The sequence below is a fragment of the Prionailurus bengalensis genome, chromosome B3 (assembly GCF_016509475.1).
Source record: "Prionailurus bengalensis isolate Pbe53 chromosome B3, Fcat_Pben_1.1_paternal_pri, whole genome shotgun sequence".
Classification (NCBI taxonomy): domain Eukaryota; kingdom Metazoa; phylum Chordata; class Mammalia; order Carnivora; family Felidae; genus Prionailurus; species Prionailurus bengalensis.
The window spans coordinates 12,147,418-12,163,463 of record NC_057355.1 but is presented as its reverse complement, the minus strand read 5'-3'; the positions used below and the strand labels follow the sequence as shown (position 1 = coordinate 12,163,463).

At 41.3% G+C, this 16,046-nt stretch overlaps 1 protein-coding gene across 6 annotated transcripts in view; it reads right to left on the bottom strand.

The window, feature by feature from the left end:
• Positions 1-16,046, bottom strand: part of CHD2 (chromodomain helicase DNA binding protein 2) — a 122,716-nt gene that overhangs the window by 10,356 nt on the left and 96,314 nt on the right. For 5 of the 6 annotated variants that reach the window (XM_043554764.1, XM_043554767.1, XM_043554763.1 and 2 more), the window contains 4 exons: positions 14,307-14,441; positions 9,292-9,470; positions 7,226-7,325; positions 4,772-4,985 (listed from right to left, as the gene is read on the bottom strand). In XM_043554764.1, coding sequence (XP_043410699.1) covers positions 4,772-4,985; positions 7,226-7,325; positions 9,292-9,470; positions 14,307-14,441 — 628 coding nt within the window. Of the gene's footprint in view, positions 1-4,358; positions 4,653-4,771; positions 4,986-7,225; positions 7,326-9,291; positions 9,471-14,306; positions 14,442-16,046 lie in introns of all 6 variants that reach the window. The other variant, XR_006293183.1, reaches the window with a different exon arrangement.

Sequence of the window (16,046 nt, the reverse complement as noted above, 5' to 3'; positions counted from 1 at the left end):
CAGGGCATTCAGGACTAGACTAGAAGGCGTTAAGACTGAAGAGCAGAAAACCTTAGAGAGGTAAGGTGACCGCTATAGTCATTGGGGAGGCCTGTGATTCTGAGCAGAGGCAAGGAGCTGAACATCTGAGCTTTTACCAGCACAAGCTGAGCCTTCGTAGGCTAGAGGTACATGGCAGACTTGAAGGGCTCAAACACACATCCAGTCTTCCCTTACGATAAGTGCTGAATCTGCAGGGAGCAGAAGGCTGAAGACCTAAGCCTCAGAAGAGCAGAGCAGTCCAGGTAGTCTCATGGTGCTGAGAAAGCCAAGATTCGAGTCTAGGGCCTGCAGAAGATGAGGGGCAGAAAATGCTCCAGGCCCTCTGCTGAGCACTCTGAAGAGCTAAGCCCCAGGAACAGGGGAGCCCAGAGGCAGACTAGACGACTAGACCAGAATGATCGCCTTACACTCCATGTGCCCTTGGGGAGGAAAGAATGAATCCTCTCTAGGAAAACAACACCACCTGAAGCTTCCATAATTTTTTTTTCAAGTAGGCTCCACACCCTGCATGGAGCCTGGCATGGTGCTTGAACTTACGACGCTGAGATCAGACCTGAACCGAGATCAAGAATTGGATGCTTGACTGACTGAGCCACCCAGGTGCTCCTGGAGCTTCCACAATTTTTAAAACATAGGTTCCCCCACTTAATCAAAAATAACTAGGCATGCCAAAGACAGACCTATATGGATGAAAACCAAGAAAAATAAAACACACAACAGAAAATGATTCACAAGAATTGAGATACTGGACTTAGCAAAGATTTTTAAATAACTGTTAATTCATATGCTCAAAAACAGAGGAAAAGATGAAGAAAATCAAGTTTTCTAAAAGCTTGAGAATTTTACCAGAAGAATGAAATGTATTTTTCAAAAGAAATCAAATGGAAATCCTAAAACTTAAGTTTAGAAAGAAATGTACACTTCATTAAGATTATTATGGAATATTTGATTCTTTGCAAAATCCTATACTAGGACTTCTATGTATGCTATATATAGTGTGTGTTTTCACAACTTTCTCGATACTAATTCAAACACAGTATTGTTCTGAATAAGCATGCAAAACAGTATTCAAACATACACTACAGAAAACATTTGATGGTTCCTCAAAAAATTAAATTAGAATTACCACATAACCCAGCAATTCCCCTACTAGGTATATACCCAAAAGAACTGAAAATAGGTACTCAAAAGTAACTTACACACAGATTTTCACAGCAGTACTATTCACAATAGCCAAAAAGTAGAAACAACCCCAACAGATGAATGGATAACAGACTGTGGTGTGTACCCACACAATGCGAGGTTATTCAGCCACAGGAAGGAGTGAGGTACTGATACCCATTACAACACAGACAGACGTACAAAACCACATTGAGATACCACCTCACACCTGTCACAATGGCTAAAATTAGCAACTCAAGAAACAACACATGTTGGCGAGGATGTGGAGTAAGGGGAATCCTCTTGCACTGTTGGTGAGAATGCAAACTGGCGCAGCCACCCTGGAAAAGTGTGGAGGTTCCTCAAAAGCTTAAAAATAGAACTACTCTATGACCCAGCAATTGCACTACTAGGAATTTATCCAAAGGATACGGGTGTCATTTGAAGGGGCACATGCACCCCAATGTTTATAGCAGTGCTTTCAACAATAGTCAAATTATGGAAAGAGCGCCAATGTCCATTGACTGATGAGTGGATAAAGAAGATGTGGTACATACATTCACAATGGAATACTACTCGATGATGAAAAAGAATGAAATCTTGCCATCTTCAACAACATGGATGGAACTGGAGGGTTTTATGCTAAGCAAAATAAGTCAGAGAAAGATACATATCATATGATATCAGTCATATATGGAATTTGAGAAACTTAACAGATGACCATAGGGAAAGGGAAAGAGAAATAAGAACAGAGAGGGAAGCAAACCATATAAATACAGAGAACAAACTGAGGGTTGATGGGGTAGGGGGTTGGGGGGCATGGGGAAAATGGGTGATGGGCATTGAGGAGGGCACTTGTTGGAACGAGCACTAGGTGTCATATGTAAGAGATGAATCATAGAAATCTATTCCTGAAGACAAGACTACACTGTGTGTTAACTAACTTGAGAATAAACTAAAAAAAAAAAAAAACAAAAAAAAAAAAAAAACATTAAGAATAATGAACTATTAAAAAACAACAACATACAAAACAGCCAAAAAACAAATAATCCAGTGAAGAAATGGGCAAAGACATGAATAGACACTTCTCCAAAGAAGACATCCAGATGGCCAACCAACACATGAAAAAATGCTCCACATCACTCATCATCAGGAAAATACAAATCAAAACCACAATGAGATACCACCTTACACCTGTCAGAATGGCTCACATTAACAACTCAGGCAACAACAGATGTTGGTGAGGATGTGGAGAAAGAGGATCTCTTTTGCACTGTTGGTGGGAATGCAAGCTGGTGCAGCCACTCTGGAAAATAGTATGGAGGTTTCTCAAAAAACTAAAAACAGAACTACCCTACGACCCAGCAATTGCACTGCTAGGCATTTATCCAAGGGATACAGGTATGCTGTTTCAAAGGGACACATGTACCCCCATGTTTATAGCAGTACTATCCATAATAACCAAAGTATGGAAAGAGCTCAAATGTCCATCGATGGATGAATGTGGTATATATATACAATGGAGTATTACTCGGCAATCAAAAGAATGAAATCTTGCCATTTGCAACTACGTGGATGGAACTGGAGGGTATTATGTTAAGTGAAATTAGTCAGAGAAAGACAAAAATCATATGACTTCACTCAAATGAGGACTTTAAGAGACAAAACAGATGAACATAAGGGAAGGGAAACAAAAATAATATAAAAACAGGGAGGGGGACAAAAGAGACTCATAAATATGGAGAACAAACTGAGGGTTGCTGGAGGGGTTGTGGGAGGGGGGATGGGCTAAATGGGTAAGGGGCATTAAGGAATCTACTCCTGAAATCATTGCTTCACTATATACTAATTTGGATGTAAATTTTTAAAAATAAAAAATAAAGTTAAATTATAAAAACAAAAAAACATAAACCTTGAAAACAGAAGTCAGACACACATAGTATGATTCCATTAATATGCAATGTCCAAAATACATGAATCCAGATAGACAGGATACAGACTGGGGACTACAGAGGCTGAGAAGAAGGAATGGGGACAAACTGTCTCCTGGATGTGGGATTTCCATTTGAGGTGATGGAAATGTTTTGCAACTAAGATAGAAGTGGTGGTTGCACAACACTCTGAGTGTACTAAATGCCATTGAATTAGGTATTTAAAATGGTAAAGTTTAACTTAAGATACAAAACAGGTGAATGTAAGGGAAGGGAAGCAAAAATAATATAAAAACAGGGAGGGGGACAAAACATAAGAGACTCTTAAATATAGAGAACAAATTGAGGGTTGCTGGAGGGGTTATAGGTAGGGGGATGGGATAAACGGGTAAGGGGCATTAAGGAAGACACTTGTAGGGATGAGCACTGGGTGTTATAAATAAGGGATGAATCACTGGAATCTACTCCTGAAATCATTATTGCACTATATGCTAACTTGGATGTAAATTAAAAAATAAACAAATAAGTAGATAAATTTTAAAACTAAATGTCAAAAACAGAAAAAAAAATGAACAAATACATTTAAAAAGAAATAAAAAATAAAATGGTAAAGTTTATGTTATATGATTGTCACCTCAATAAATTTAAACACAGACACAGATTTTGTTGTTGATCTATAAAGTCAACTCATTCTTTTTAATAATTGATGATAATATTTAGAGTACAAATGTCCTACTATTTATCCAATGATTCTCCTATTAATGGATATTCAAGTTATTTCCAACTTTTTGCCATTCTAAGACTGAATGGCATCCTAGGGGCGCCTGGGTGGCGCAGTCGGTTAAGCGTCCGGCTTTAGCCAGGTCACGATCTCGCGGTTGGCGAGTTCGAGCCCCGCGTTGGGCTCTGGGCTGATGGCTCAGAGCCTGGAGCCTGTTTCCGATTCTGTGTCTCCCTCTCTCTCTGCCCCTCCCCCATTCATGCTCTGTCTCTCTCTGTCCCAAAAATAAACGTTGAAAAAAAAATTAAAAAAAAAAAAAAAAAAAAAAAGACTGAATGGCATCCTCATACATACAGAAAAGGGGCTTATGTATTTAAGATATTTGAGATTAATTCTTGGAAAGACTGTAGCAATTCACACTCTTAGCAATTTGTATGTATTTCACCCTTTTAACTTTTGTTGATCTGAATGACCGAAAAAAAAAAAAAAATTGGTTAGCTTACCATTGCTTTAATTTACATTTCCCTAACAGCAATGTTGGCCATCTTGTCATATTGGCCATTTGAATTTCCTTTTCTGTGTGAATTCCCAACTCCTAACCTTTGCCCATTTTTCTATTTGGTTACTCTTTTGTTACCAATTTACAAGGCTCTTTCAGTATTAGCAGTTTTAACCATGTGACTGTCCTATATAATGTAAATTAAATTGTTTCTCTCAGTCTGTCATTTGTTTATGATGGTGGCCATGTTCTTCTTAGAGCTGGAGCCTTTTGGATCTTTACTTTATGTGCTGTGTCACTAAGACAAAAGAAGACAGTAAAGTGTTGAAGGAGAATAAAGTACAAAGGTCTAGCTATTTTCGGAAAATACAATGATTCTTTTGGCATCTCTTTTTAAAACTCCACTTAATGACCTACCTGCATTACTAAAGTGTCTCTTGTTGGGGTGATTATAGTTATCTCTTGGGTGTCCGTGCATCTGTGGGCCATGGGAGGCAGGCAAGTGAGGCTTCTGAGGGTGAAGGTTGTGTGGGGTGTGGGACTGAGATATCAGGGAGTCCCGGCTGGAGCCTGAGGCCTCTGGTCGAAATGGCTTCTTACCACCAATCACATCATCTTTCTTCTTTTGCTCCTGAGAATAAAAGGAAACCAAAGAATCTTAAGACCCCAGGCTGAATTCCCAAGAATAGTACAGAGGTCACCACCTCTAAGTATTCCCCTCTTGCCCCTCTTCTGGCTTCCAACCTGTCATCTACTATATTCTTATAAACCATGTTCATAAGTTTCCCTGAGCTCCCCCTGCTGCTCTGACAAGAAAGTCACGCTCCCCTGGCAAGTCACTGTAAGACCGTGTGCATGGGCTGCTGGGTGCCACTGCACAGGGCCCGCCCAGGACAGATGCCCAGGCTGTCAGCCTTCTCAGAGACTCATCTTGGACCATGTAAAAGTAGGAACACAACTTTCCTAGACTAACTAGAGCAAACAACCTCTGACTAGCCCAGTGGGAACTAGTTCCTACGCCAAAGTCATCAAGCTAAACATCTCAATGTTTATTTACTTCTTTACCACACAAGAAAATGTAATAGAAAAATAGTAGAAAATATAATAAGAACAGCAACAGCAAAAAATAACGTAAAGTGCCCTAAAATCTCACTACCAAAGAAATTAATGTCTGCGATTTGGTCCATATCTTTCTAAGCTTGTGTTTATATGTGTGTGTGTTATTTTTTTTTTTTTAACAACAAAAATATTATTTGGTATTCTTCTTTCACTTAACACATTATGAAAATTTTCTCATGCAAACACTTACTTACACTATTGTATTACGGCCGAATAATATTCCCCAGCATGAATATATCATAATCTATTTAATCTATTTTTTATTGTTGGGCATTCAAGTCATTTCCACAATAAACATGTTTAAATCCTTAATTACCTCATTAAATTCTCAGAAGAACTGTTTTTGTCTTTTGACAAATCTGACTGAACTGTCCCTCCAGAAGGCTGTGATAGTGCACACCCCCAGCAGCAGGACCACTATTTTTGTTCAATATGCTAACTGCTGATACTTAGACTAACATGGCCCCTTTACCATCGTGTGTTCAGCTATAAACCCTCATCGTAACTTTCACTCCCCACTACAGGGTCTTTCCCACTATTTCATTCCCTCCTCAGGCTTTTCCTGACTATCCTCGCAAACTTTTATAATGCTTAAAATTTACATTAACGTTCAATGATACTAGTATATTATCTCTATATATTACTACCATATCATATTCTTCTAAATTATAAACTACTTGAGCATACTATTCTACAGTACAACACAATGCTAAGCATGTTAAGTTCATGCAACAAATACTGCTAAGCACCTTCGCTGTGCCCAGTACCTTTCCAGGCACTGAGGATATAGCAGAGGATGAGAAGCATAATATCTCTGCCTTTGAGGAGCTGACAGGTTAGTGGAGGAGGTATTAAATGTCCAGAGACTGGCTCTAAATGGCTGATTCGGGGGCCCTAAAGGGCTGATGTAGCAGGTCAGCAGATCTGTGAATGGGCATGTCTTCAAAATCAGCTAAGGCATTTATGTGCCCATCCCCCTATGCCAAAGAAGGGAAGGAACTTCTGGGCACCTTCTCATGTTGGCTCCTTTACATGAGTAGCTGGGACGTTACATACAAACGCGGGAAGGAACACCAAGTATACGTGACCCAGAAAAGAACAAAACAAGTATTTTCTGCCCACATGACTTATCAAGAGCCACGATCATAAGCTACCACAAGACGAGAGAATAAATGATTATGGGCATAAGAACGCAGGGTAGGGGCGCTTGGGTGGCTCAGTTGGTTAAGCGTCTGACTTCGGCTCAGGTCATAATCTCACAGTCCATGAGTTCGAGCCCTGCGTCAGTCTCCATGCTGACAGCTTAGAGCCTAGAGCCTGCTTCAGACTCTGTGTCTACTTCTCTTTCTGCCCCTCACCCTCCCTCCCTCCCTCTCTCTCTCGCTCTCTTGCTCTCTCTCAAAAATAAAATTAAAAAAAAGAATGCAGGTAACAACACGTTGTCAGAATTTTAACACTCTGGTTCTAACAGATTGGCTATTTCAGCCACCGAGTCTGTCACTTTCACTACCAGTGCAGTGTGCTGAGAAAGCGCAGAGCTAAAACGGCATAGGAGCACACAGTACAGGGAGGCAGGGCTGTGGTGGACCTGAACATCCGTCTGTGAGGGGAGGGCAGAGAACCAGGGACCCTTCTAGCACCAAAAGTATCATTCCATGACCATCTCCCCAGGGAAAAACAGTAACTAAGGAATTGCTCTGTGCAACTGGCTTTTATCTGTTAGTACGAATTAGGATTAAATTTGTATTTTACCTCCTCTTCTTGAGATCTTTTCTTATGAGCCATCTTGTACAATTTATGCAATTTTCGAGCATCAAATTCTGTAAACTTGGAAACAAAAATCCATAGGTTCCTAAAAAAAAAAAGAAATAATAGTTCTAGTAAATTACAGAATTTTTAAAATAACTTTTTATTCTCTTTATGGATGGCAAGCTACTGAATTCTGCAATGGATACTCTCCAAGTGTAGAAATTAAATAACAGGAACATTCTTTCAGGTCTGTGTTTCATTAACACTCCTTCAGATGCCGTGTCCACAGAGTTTGACTGAGGGGTCTGGAGACGAAGGCTCTGTTTCCGAGCTAAAATCCCTTATTTCACTGGCACTCAGGAAAGCCCTGGAGTCTTCCTCCACGTTCTGCACATCCTGGATTCTGCCACCCAACCCGTCATTACCATCTTCCAGGTGGAGACCTCCATACACTCGGGCATCTCCGTGCTCCTGCCCCTTCTCCTCCCAGTTGTCACCACAAAGTCTATCCTTTCTTCCTGAAAACTCCCAAGAGGCGCCTCCACTGTAATTCCACCACATCCACCCCAGCAAAGCATTACAGTGAACAGGAGAGTGCTGGGCAAAACAGGTGTCTAGAACAAGGAGGCAGGGGTACTGGCAGTGAGCTGGAAAAGGAGTCTCACCTCTCTCCACACAATGAAGAGAAGAGTTTCACCATGTCACGCCACCCACAGGAACCACGGGTTCCCTAAGTAGTAAACCTGCTGCATCAGGTGCAAAGCCATCGGTGGTCTTAACAAACTGTCTTTAAACCCTAAAAACCTCCCAGCCCCCCTTCTCACTGTCTCACTTTGAAGCCTTTGCCAAAGCCTGAAAACTCTCCTCATCTAAGCAAGTCCACCCTGCCCATGCCCACTCGCCTGCCTCTCAGAAGAGTTTCCTCCCACTGCTCTTCTGCAGGCCCTTCCTCCTTCTCGAACACCTACCACACACATGGTCTCACAATCACCACTTCATAAAGGGCCGTCTCTTCTGAGTGGACAAAGACCTTCTTATGAACTACTGTTAGCCAGGACCACAGTACCTGGTACAATTAAACACAGACAGGCCCCAGGTCACGGGAGGAATCCTAGCTTCACAGACTATGTACTAGGATGACCTTTTGTTATCTTCCAACAGAGATTAAGTTGGGTAGAAATACATCCCAGAGGCTAGTTAGTTACAGGAAGAAGCTGGTTAACAGTATAAAGGGGAATAAAAGTAACATTTGAAGCTTAATATCTTTTTAATGGGTGTGAAGCATGCTACAGATAGCATCATGGCGAAGTTTTCTTAAATCTGTTTTTCACTCAAAACCAATCCACTGAGATTGGGCATATTATACCTAAATAATTATATTAACCATGAAGTATAGGAGTTCAAAGACTGTGGATTTTAGAGACTCAGTGTTACAATGAGTTTTGAGGAAGACACTCCAGTTGTTTTTGTAAAATATCGTAAGTGAATATATAAATGAATATATATGAGCCATGATATGCCTTAAAAACTGAAGTTCTGTATTAAACTGTATTAATACAAATGACTACTAGTGTTCTTTTTAATTATCAGAGAATACAGAAATCACAGTTCTGGTGATTTTAACCTTTGCTTCACCTCGTGTGTTAGTAAAGAACTGATCAAATAGTTTTTATATCTGACTAGCAACCTGAGGTGGGTGAAGTAGTGAGACCAGATGATTTTTATCCCTTCCAGGCTTATAGACCAAGTCCTTGTTCTGAGAATAGGTCAGCAAATTCGGTACTCCTGCTGTTCTCTTGTAAAATAATGACATCATCCTACCTATTTCAAAGACTGGTCTCAGTGGAATGACCTATTGCAGGAAAATGAAATTGAAGCCTGCAGGTATGTTGCCAATAGATGATTTTTATTGGGGGAAAGATTTTCATTAGGTGGTTATGTCACCCTTTATAAAACAAGAACAGATCCCCCCCCCCCCCCCCCCCCCCCCCCCCCCCCCCCCCCCCCCCCCCACACACACACATACACTGTCAAATCAAGCAAGGCATTCTGAGACCAAGGCCACTCACCTCCTCCACAGTTTGATGTGCTCCTGGTCTGAGTAGGCTTTAAGGCACTCGGCTATCCGGTCTCCGATTTTCAGCAGACAATTTCGGGTATGCTCCAGCTGTTCCTGCACATTGAGCCCCTTGTCGGGTTTGTCCAGCTGTTTCAGTGCCTTTTTCACGGGCCTCATCCTCTCTTTGCACTGGAACAGGCCAACAGAGTAGAGATATAAAACACTTGCAGCAAAGACACGTTGTCTTTGGTTCCTGTGCCCTTAATTCCCAGGGAAAACCCGGCCCACTCTCATGCCATGTTACCCTAGAGGAGGAATGGGTTAGAGTCAGGGTAACAAGTGTAAGTATTAAGTCAGGAAAACCTGAGGTGCAGGTCCCAACAGCATCTCTTAGAGTGAAGACCTCTACACCTTTCCTTTATTATAGCTCAAAATGCTTCTGTTTCCTCACCTGCAACAGGGGCATGATAGTGCCTCTTAAGTCCATTATGAAGATCCGATGAGAAGCGAAATTACAGACCTAACCTAGAAACTTCTCACCACCATCTAAACTATCTAAAACTGCAGGATAAAATATTTACAAGTCCTTCAGGCTTATTAGAAACTACGTGGGTAGCTTCCAGATAAAGATGGTGGGCTAAACACCAGAATCATTTTCTCCTCCTGCCCAACTCCACTAACACAACAGTAAAGGGAGGGTCTTAAAAAGAGATAAGCCCATAAAGACAAGGGAAAATGAGAGAGAAAACAAGAGCCACAAAATATTGGCAGCAAGGGAAATCACTCAACAGACCTAACAGGCGAACCAACCTGGTTTATGCTACAAAATTCCCCCCAGAGTCTCTCTAGACACCTCTGCAAGTAGGAGAGGGTGAAAACTAAGGATTGGGTTTTTTCAACAATGCTTAGAAGTAACTGATACCCAGAGTCACAAGAGACGCCCAAATCTCCAACTCTGCTCAGCAAAAGATGTGGAAGTTATTCTCTGGTGAGTATGAAGGAAAGGTCTCTGAACTGGGCTACATGGGCACAGCCAAGAGGCAAGGCTGCCGCACTGAAACAGGAGCATATGGACATATGCACACTAGATGAGCCATCACCTGGCCTTCTGCCTCCCGGACTCCAGAATGAAGACAGCCAGGCCTTCGCCCTCCACTTAGGAGATGGGAGGATTCTTCTCCACAAAATCTGACCATCTAAGAGGAGGAACTACACACTGGAAGCCTCCCAAGGCAGCAGCCCTACCACATCACCCATGGTGAGCACTCAAAGTTGATCAGGCTCCACCCACGTCAGATGGCTAGGCCCCTACTCCTAAATATGTGTGCAGACAATGATAACCAAGCCATTTGAAAAAATATCTAACATGAATGATGGAAAACAAATTCAACAGAAATATAAAAACATTCAAGAGAACCATGAAGGGGTGGGGGTGGGGGGAGATCTGGGAAATAAAACATGACAAGAGAAGTAAAAAGCCTGAAAGAAATAATGTGAGGCATGCCCAGGTGGCTCAGTCAGTTAAGTATCCAACTCTTGATTTCGGCTTAGGTCAAGATCTTATGATCATGGGATTGAGCCCCGCATTAAGCCGTGCTGGGTGTGGAGCCTGCTTAAGATTCTTTCTCTCCCTTCCTCTGCCTCTCTCCCCCACTTGTGCTCTCTCTCAAAAAAAAAAAGAAAAAAAGAAGAAGAAAAGACATAATGTGAGATAAAGTGAAGGGCATCTCCTAGAAAGTAGAATCTAAAAAGCAGAAATGGAAAATAAAAAAGGTAGTAATACTGGCAACCATCCCAAGAGTTCAATATCCAAAACAGAAAGTTCCATAAAGTTAAAACCAAGAATTAGGAGGAAATTACCACAAAATAATTCAAGAAAACTTTTTCGGACCCATAGAGAATGGTTGTCAATGGCTTACATACTTGGCACAACAAACTACTAAGGCACAAGATCATGACATTTCAGAATGATGAAAACCCCACAAACTTCTATCACTCTGTGATAATTCCTTCTGTTTACTTTTCAGAGTTATACCTCAATTTTAAGAAAAAGGACACAAAATAGAAAAGTGTACCACAACCTGGAAGATACCTAGAACAACTGTTACGAGTAACAAATTAGTATCATGAATGTATAAAGGGCACTATAGAAAAGGTAAGAACAAACAAATTACCCTAAAATAGGCAAAGGATATGCACAGGCAATTCATTAGAAACATGAATGCCTAACAGATATGAAAACAAGTGTTCACCTACGCCACTGATCAATAGTTCATACTTCTCAGATAAGCAAAAATTAGGAAGTCAGAAATTACCAAGTGTTTCTAAGACTGGGAAGCAACTGGAACTCAAGTTCACTGTGAAAAGGAGTGTATAAATCTCCATAATTGCTTTCAAGGTTAATTCAACAGTACCTAGGAAAGTGATGGGTGTGCATGCAAGCCCTAGGAAAACCCAGAACTAGAGAAACGTTTACATGTGTAAATGAAAATATTTACATTTTTCGGGGCGCCCGGGTGGCTCAGTTGGTTGAGCATCCAACTTCGGCTCAGGTCATGATCTCGCAGCTCGTGAGTTCAAGCCCCGCATCAGGCTCTGTGCTGACAGCTCAGAGCCTGGAGTCTACTTCGGATTCTGTGTCTCCCTCCCTCTCTGCCCCTAACCCACTTGCATTCTGTCTCTGTGTCTCTCAAAAATAAATAAACATTAAAAAAAATTTTCTTAATAAAATATTTAAAACAATTTTGCTATTTTTAGTAGTAAACATTTGGAAAACCTCAAGGTTCATCTACAGGAGAAACCATGAATTATAGAAGTCTTAATACAGAATAATACGAAAAAAAATTATTTTAATTTTTAATTTTTTTGTTAAGTAAGCTCTACATCCAACGTGGGACCTGAACTCTAGACCACGAGATCGAGAGTTGCATGCTACACCACCTAAGCCAGCCAGGGGCCCCGAAAGTTTAAACTACTAACATGGATAAACCTCAAAAAATAGAGATGCTGCGAGAGGAAAATCAAGTTATATGACATACACAGTGTGGCATTTATATCAAGTCTTTGAATACGGAGAGCAAGATAATGTGCTGCGTATGGAACTTAGGAGGCTGTGCAGTAGAACAGTTAAGAACCCAGGCATTCATGCCCAACTGTCTGGGTCAAACCTCTGTGCCACATCTTAACTGTGGTGACACTGGACAACTTATGTGACTCTCTTTACCTTATTTTTTAATAAGTAGAGTGGAGATAACTACCTACCTCATAAGATTGTTGTGGAGAAAAAGCCCTAAATGCACACAAACAGTGCCTGGCTGTTTATGTGACCCATTATGGACTTTATAGACAAACAAAAGTCCTAAAACTCTCAAACCAAGCACAAGAATGACATCTGGACTAAAACCACCCTTATTCCTGCGGAAGGTAAGAAAGGAGAGGTGTGGGTTTAGAGTCAGAAACACCAGGGACTTCAACTTTACCCTCAGTCTTAAAAACTCACATCTGACAAGGCTTCATGGCACCTGTATCAATGTCTCTCATATTCTTTACATTTTTCTACATTTTTTAAGGATTTCATAATCCTGAGCACAATTAAAAGAGCCAATATGTAAGATCATTCTGAAAACGAAAATGGTACACAGAAGCACTAGCTGGGGTTTCCTCTCAGAAATACTGGGCTAAGGACAAACCAGGATACAGATCAGATGGCTGGCTGTACAGTGAACTTACCCCTTTCAGATAGCTTAAATACTCAAATACTGATGTATCTTTTACTTTAGAGATACTTCTTCAGATACACTTCTTACACCTAAGTGTACTTGACATAAGAAAGTAGTCCCCATCAGAGAGCTCAGGGCAGAACAGTAACAGAGGAGTAAGATAAATGAGAGAAGGAAGAATAAAAAATAGATATGTGTGTATAGATTTGGGGGAACACAGAGACAGGAGTAACGAGAAGACCACCTTACAGGATGAGGTCAGTATCCTACCCTCTGCTGCCACACAGCAGGAGTATTTTGAAATTTGGAAGACCAGGTTCTCTTTGAGACTGAATTAACTACTCTAGCGAGCTGTGATTGATGCAAGGTTGGGCAGAGGAAGTGAGGGGACTCATGGAGCACACAGTCCAGTGAAGAACCTGCAGCTCCGGTGAGGGGCTAAGGTCGCCCTTAAGGACACACTGGACCGTTTCCAATCCCACATGAGACCTGGGCCGTGCCCCTAGCACCGCAGTACACAGCATGGAAGGTAACACCAGGCTCACCACTGCTCCAGTGCACTCAGCCAGTACCCCGGCCGCGTCTCGTGTCATGCTGTCCCCTTGTTCTCCCCACACAAGCCACAGTGGCCTTATGTAACCCCCTTACTGCACCATAGGCAGTTCTGCCACACAGCCTTTGTGCATGCTGCTGCCTTGCCCTGGCACGTTCTTCTCTGCCCTCGTCTCCTGTGACTTCTTCCTCTTCCTTCAGAACCCAATTTGAACATCACCTCCTTAAACATGCCTTCCCAATAGCCCCTGCCTGGGTCTGCTCCCCTTGTCACAGGATCTTCAGAGCATCTGCTGTCCCCCCCACACGTCCCCATCACAGTAGCACAAGCACAATCTGTGTGCCTATCTGACTATCTCCCCCACTCAAATGTAAAGTCTGCAGTGACAGAAACAGTCCTCTTTGCAACACAGTAGGTAACTCCAGGGGCTGGCACACAAAGTATTTAGGAAATGTTACCTCAGTTAACACTAGGGTTTCCCAAATGCCTCTAAGGGCCGCTTGCAGCCTTTCTGAGTGGGAGCACAAGATATGAAATCGATCCCCCAAACTCTCTCCCCAGAGAGTGAGTACGAAAATCTCTTCCTGCCAGCCTGTTCCAGAGCAAAAGGTCTTTAGACAGTAGAAGCAGTGTGTTCCAAAGTAATATACTAACACTCAGGCCAACTGCGGTTGTGTGGCTGACCTGAGAAAGACGGAGCCACGGCAAGCACTGTGGCCACACACACCAGCACCCCTCAATTTTAAGACTTACTATGCTGAATGTCTCCTGGTCCAGATCATCGTCCTCATCCTCTCCAATGGGGACAGGCTCACTTCCTGCTGTAATATGGACAGGACCCTGAGATCGCTTTGATTTACTTGAAGATTTGGCATCACCACCTTTAGGCTTTTAAAAAAGAGTTACAAGGAATCATTGTCATTTGTGCAATCCTGCCTTGCAAGCTGGACTTCTTACCTATGTCACATCACTCCAGTGGGGAAATGTGATGGACTCAATTTATAAAAAGGGTAGACACCATGTAATCAAATCTACACAATTAACAAATGGCTTAATCACACATCATTTCCATTTCTTTCTCCAAAAAACTAATTATAACTTCAGCTTCAGAACAATGCTATTTTGGCTTCTATCCCCTCACCATAAAATGCACAAAAACGCCATCAACAGGCTAAGATTATAAATTGCCAAAGCTCTTGTAAAGTATCACGTAGCAACTTTTATTAAGAGCTTATGAACATACACTTTGATCAAGAAATCTGTATTAACTTTAGTACTGTAAATGACTGAAATGCACACAAATCCACATGGATAAATCTCATTTATCCATGAAAGGATGCAGAAGGATGAAGATACATACTTATACACTGACTTCACGTATGAACATTTGAAAACCTAATAGTATGCTTTGTTTACGATTCTTTAATACATGGTAAAAGTATAAAAACACAGATAGGAAGGTTTCAAACCATGAGAGGAAAAAACAGGGAGGCAGAGTCAGGAAATCAGGTAGAAGGAATGGAGGGGGCTTCAACAGTGCCGGTAAGGTGTGCACAAAACACAAAATACACCAGCCAAACAAAAGGCACTTGGAATAAACATGACAAAATGTTGGTAACAGTTATACATGGGTGGTGGATGAGTGGATGTTTGGTACACTGTTCCTCGTGCTTTTATTTTGGAAATGTTTCACTTAAAAAAAAAAACTGGTTATCTTTCTGTGGGAGCACAGATGCAAAGGTATCTGGCACAGGTTTTCCCAACATAAAAAATTTCAAAGTGATTTCAATATGGGAAGCTTAAATTGCTTCCAAGATCTATAACCAAACAGAACCTTCTTTATCCAAAGTGATTTTAACACTTATTCACTTGGAATGTTGTTTCTGATGTACTGCTGAATTTGGGAGAAAGGGCTACCCAAAGAGTCTGAGTTGATCTTCATTTTATACTCATCTGTATAAAACAAAAGTTCCAAAGGGACTCATCAAGAAATCTACTATAGAGTTCCCTGGATGATGAGATTATAGTAGATATTTGTTTGTATGTTTTAATGATTAAGAGTGAATTACAAAATAATTTCATCAGAAGTCAGCAAGCATACAAGCAACACTCTACCAGAAGTCTGTGGTTTAGAATTAACTTCTTAAAACTCCCAAAGCAAAGGTTCTAGAATAGCAGCGTTTTTCATCCATTTCTACTCTAAACACTTCTCTGGATATATTTGGTTCAACTCCTAAACCCATCAAATATTCAAATTCATCTATGGATTATATTCTTCTACCATGAACGTAAGAACATATTTCAAGTCATTACCTGTGAATGCAGATTTCTCTCACCTGTCCTATGTCATTCAAAACTTCCCCTCTGAAATGTTATGAGAGATCAAAGGCCTTCTATATTAAAAAAAAAAAAAAACAAAAAAACCCAAACTGCACATTCCCCTCTAAGAGGAGGTGCGAGCATCCCCCTGACAACCCCATCCTTCCTTCTTAG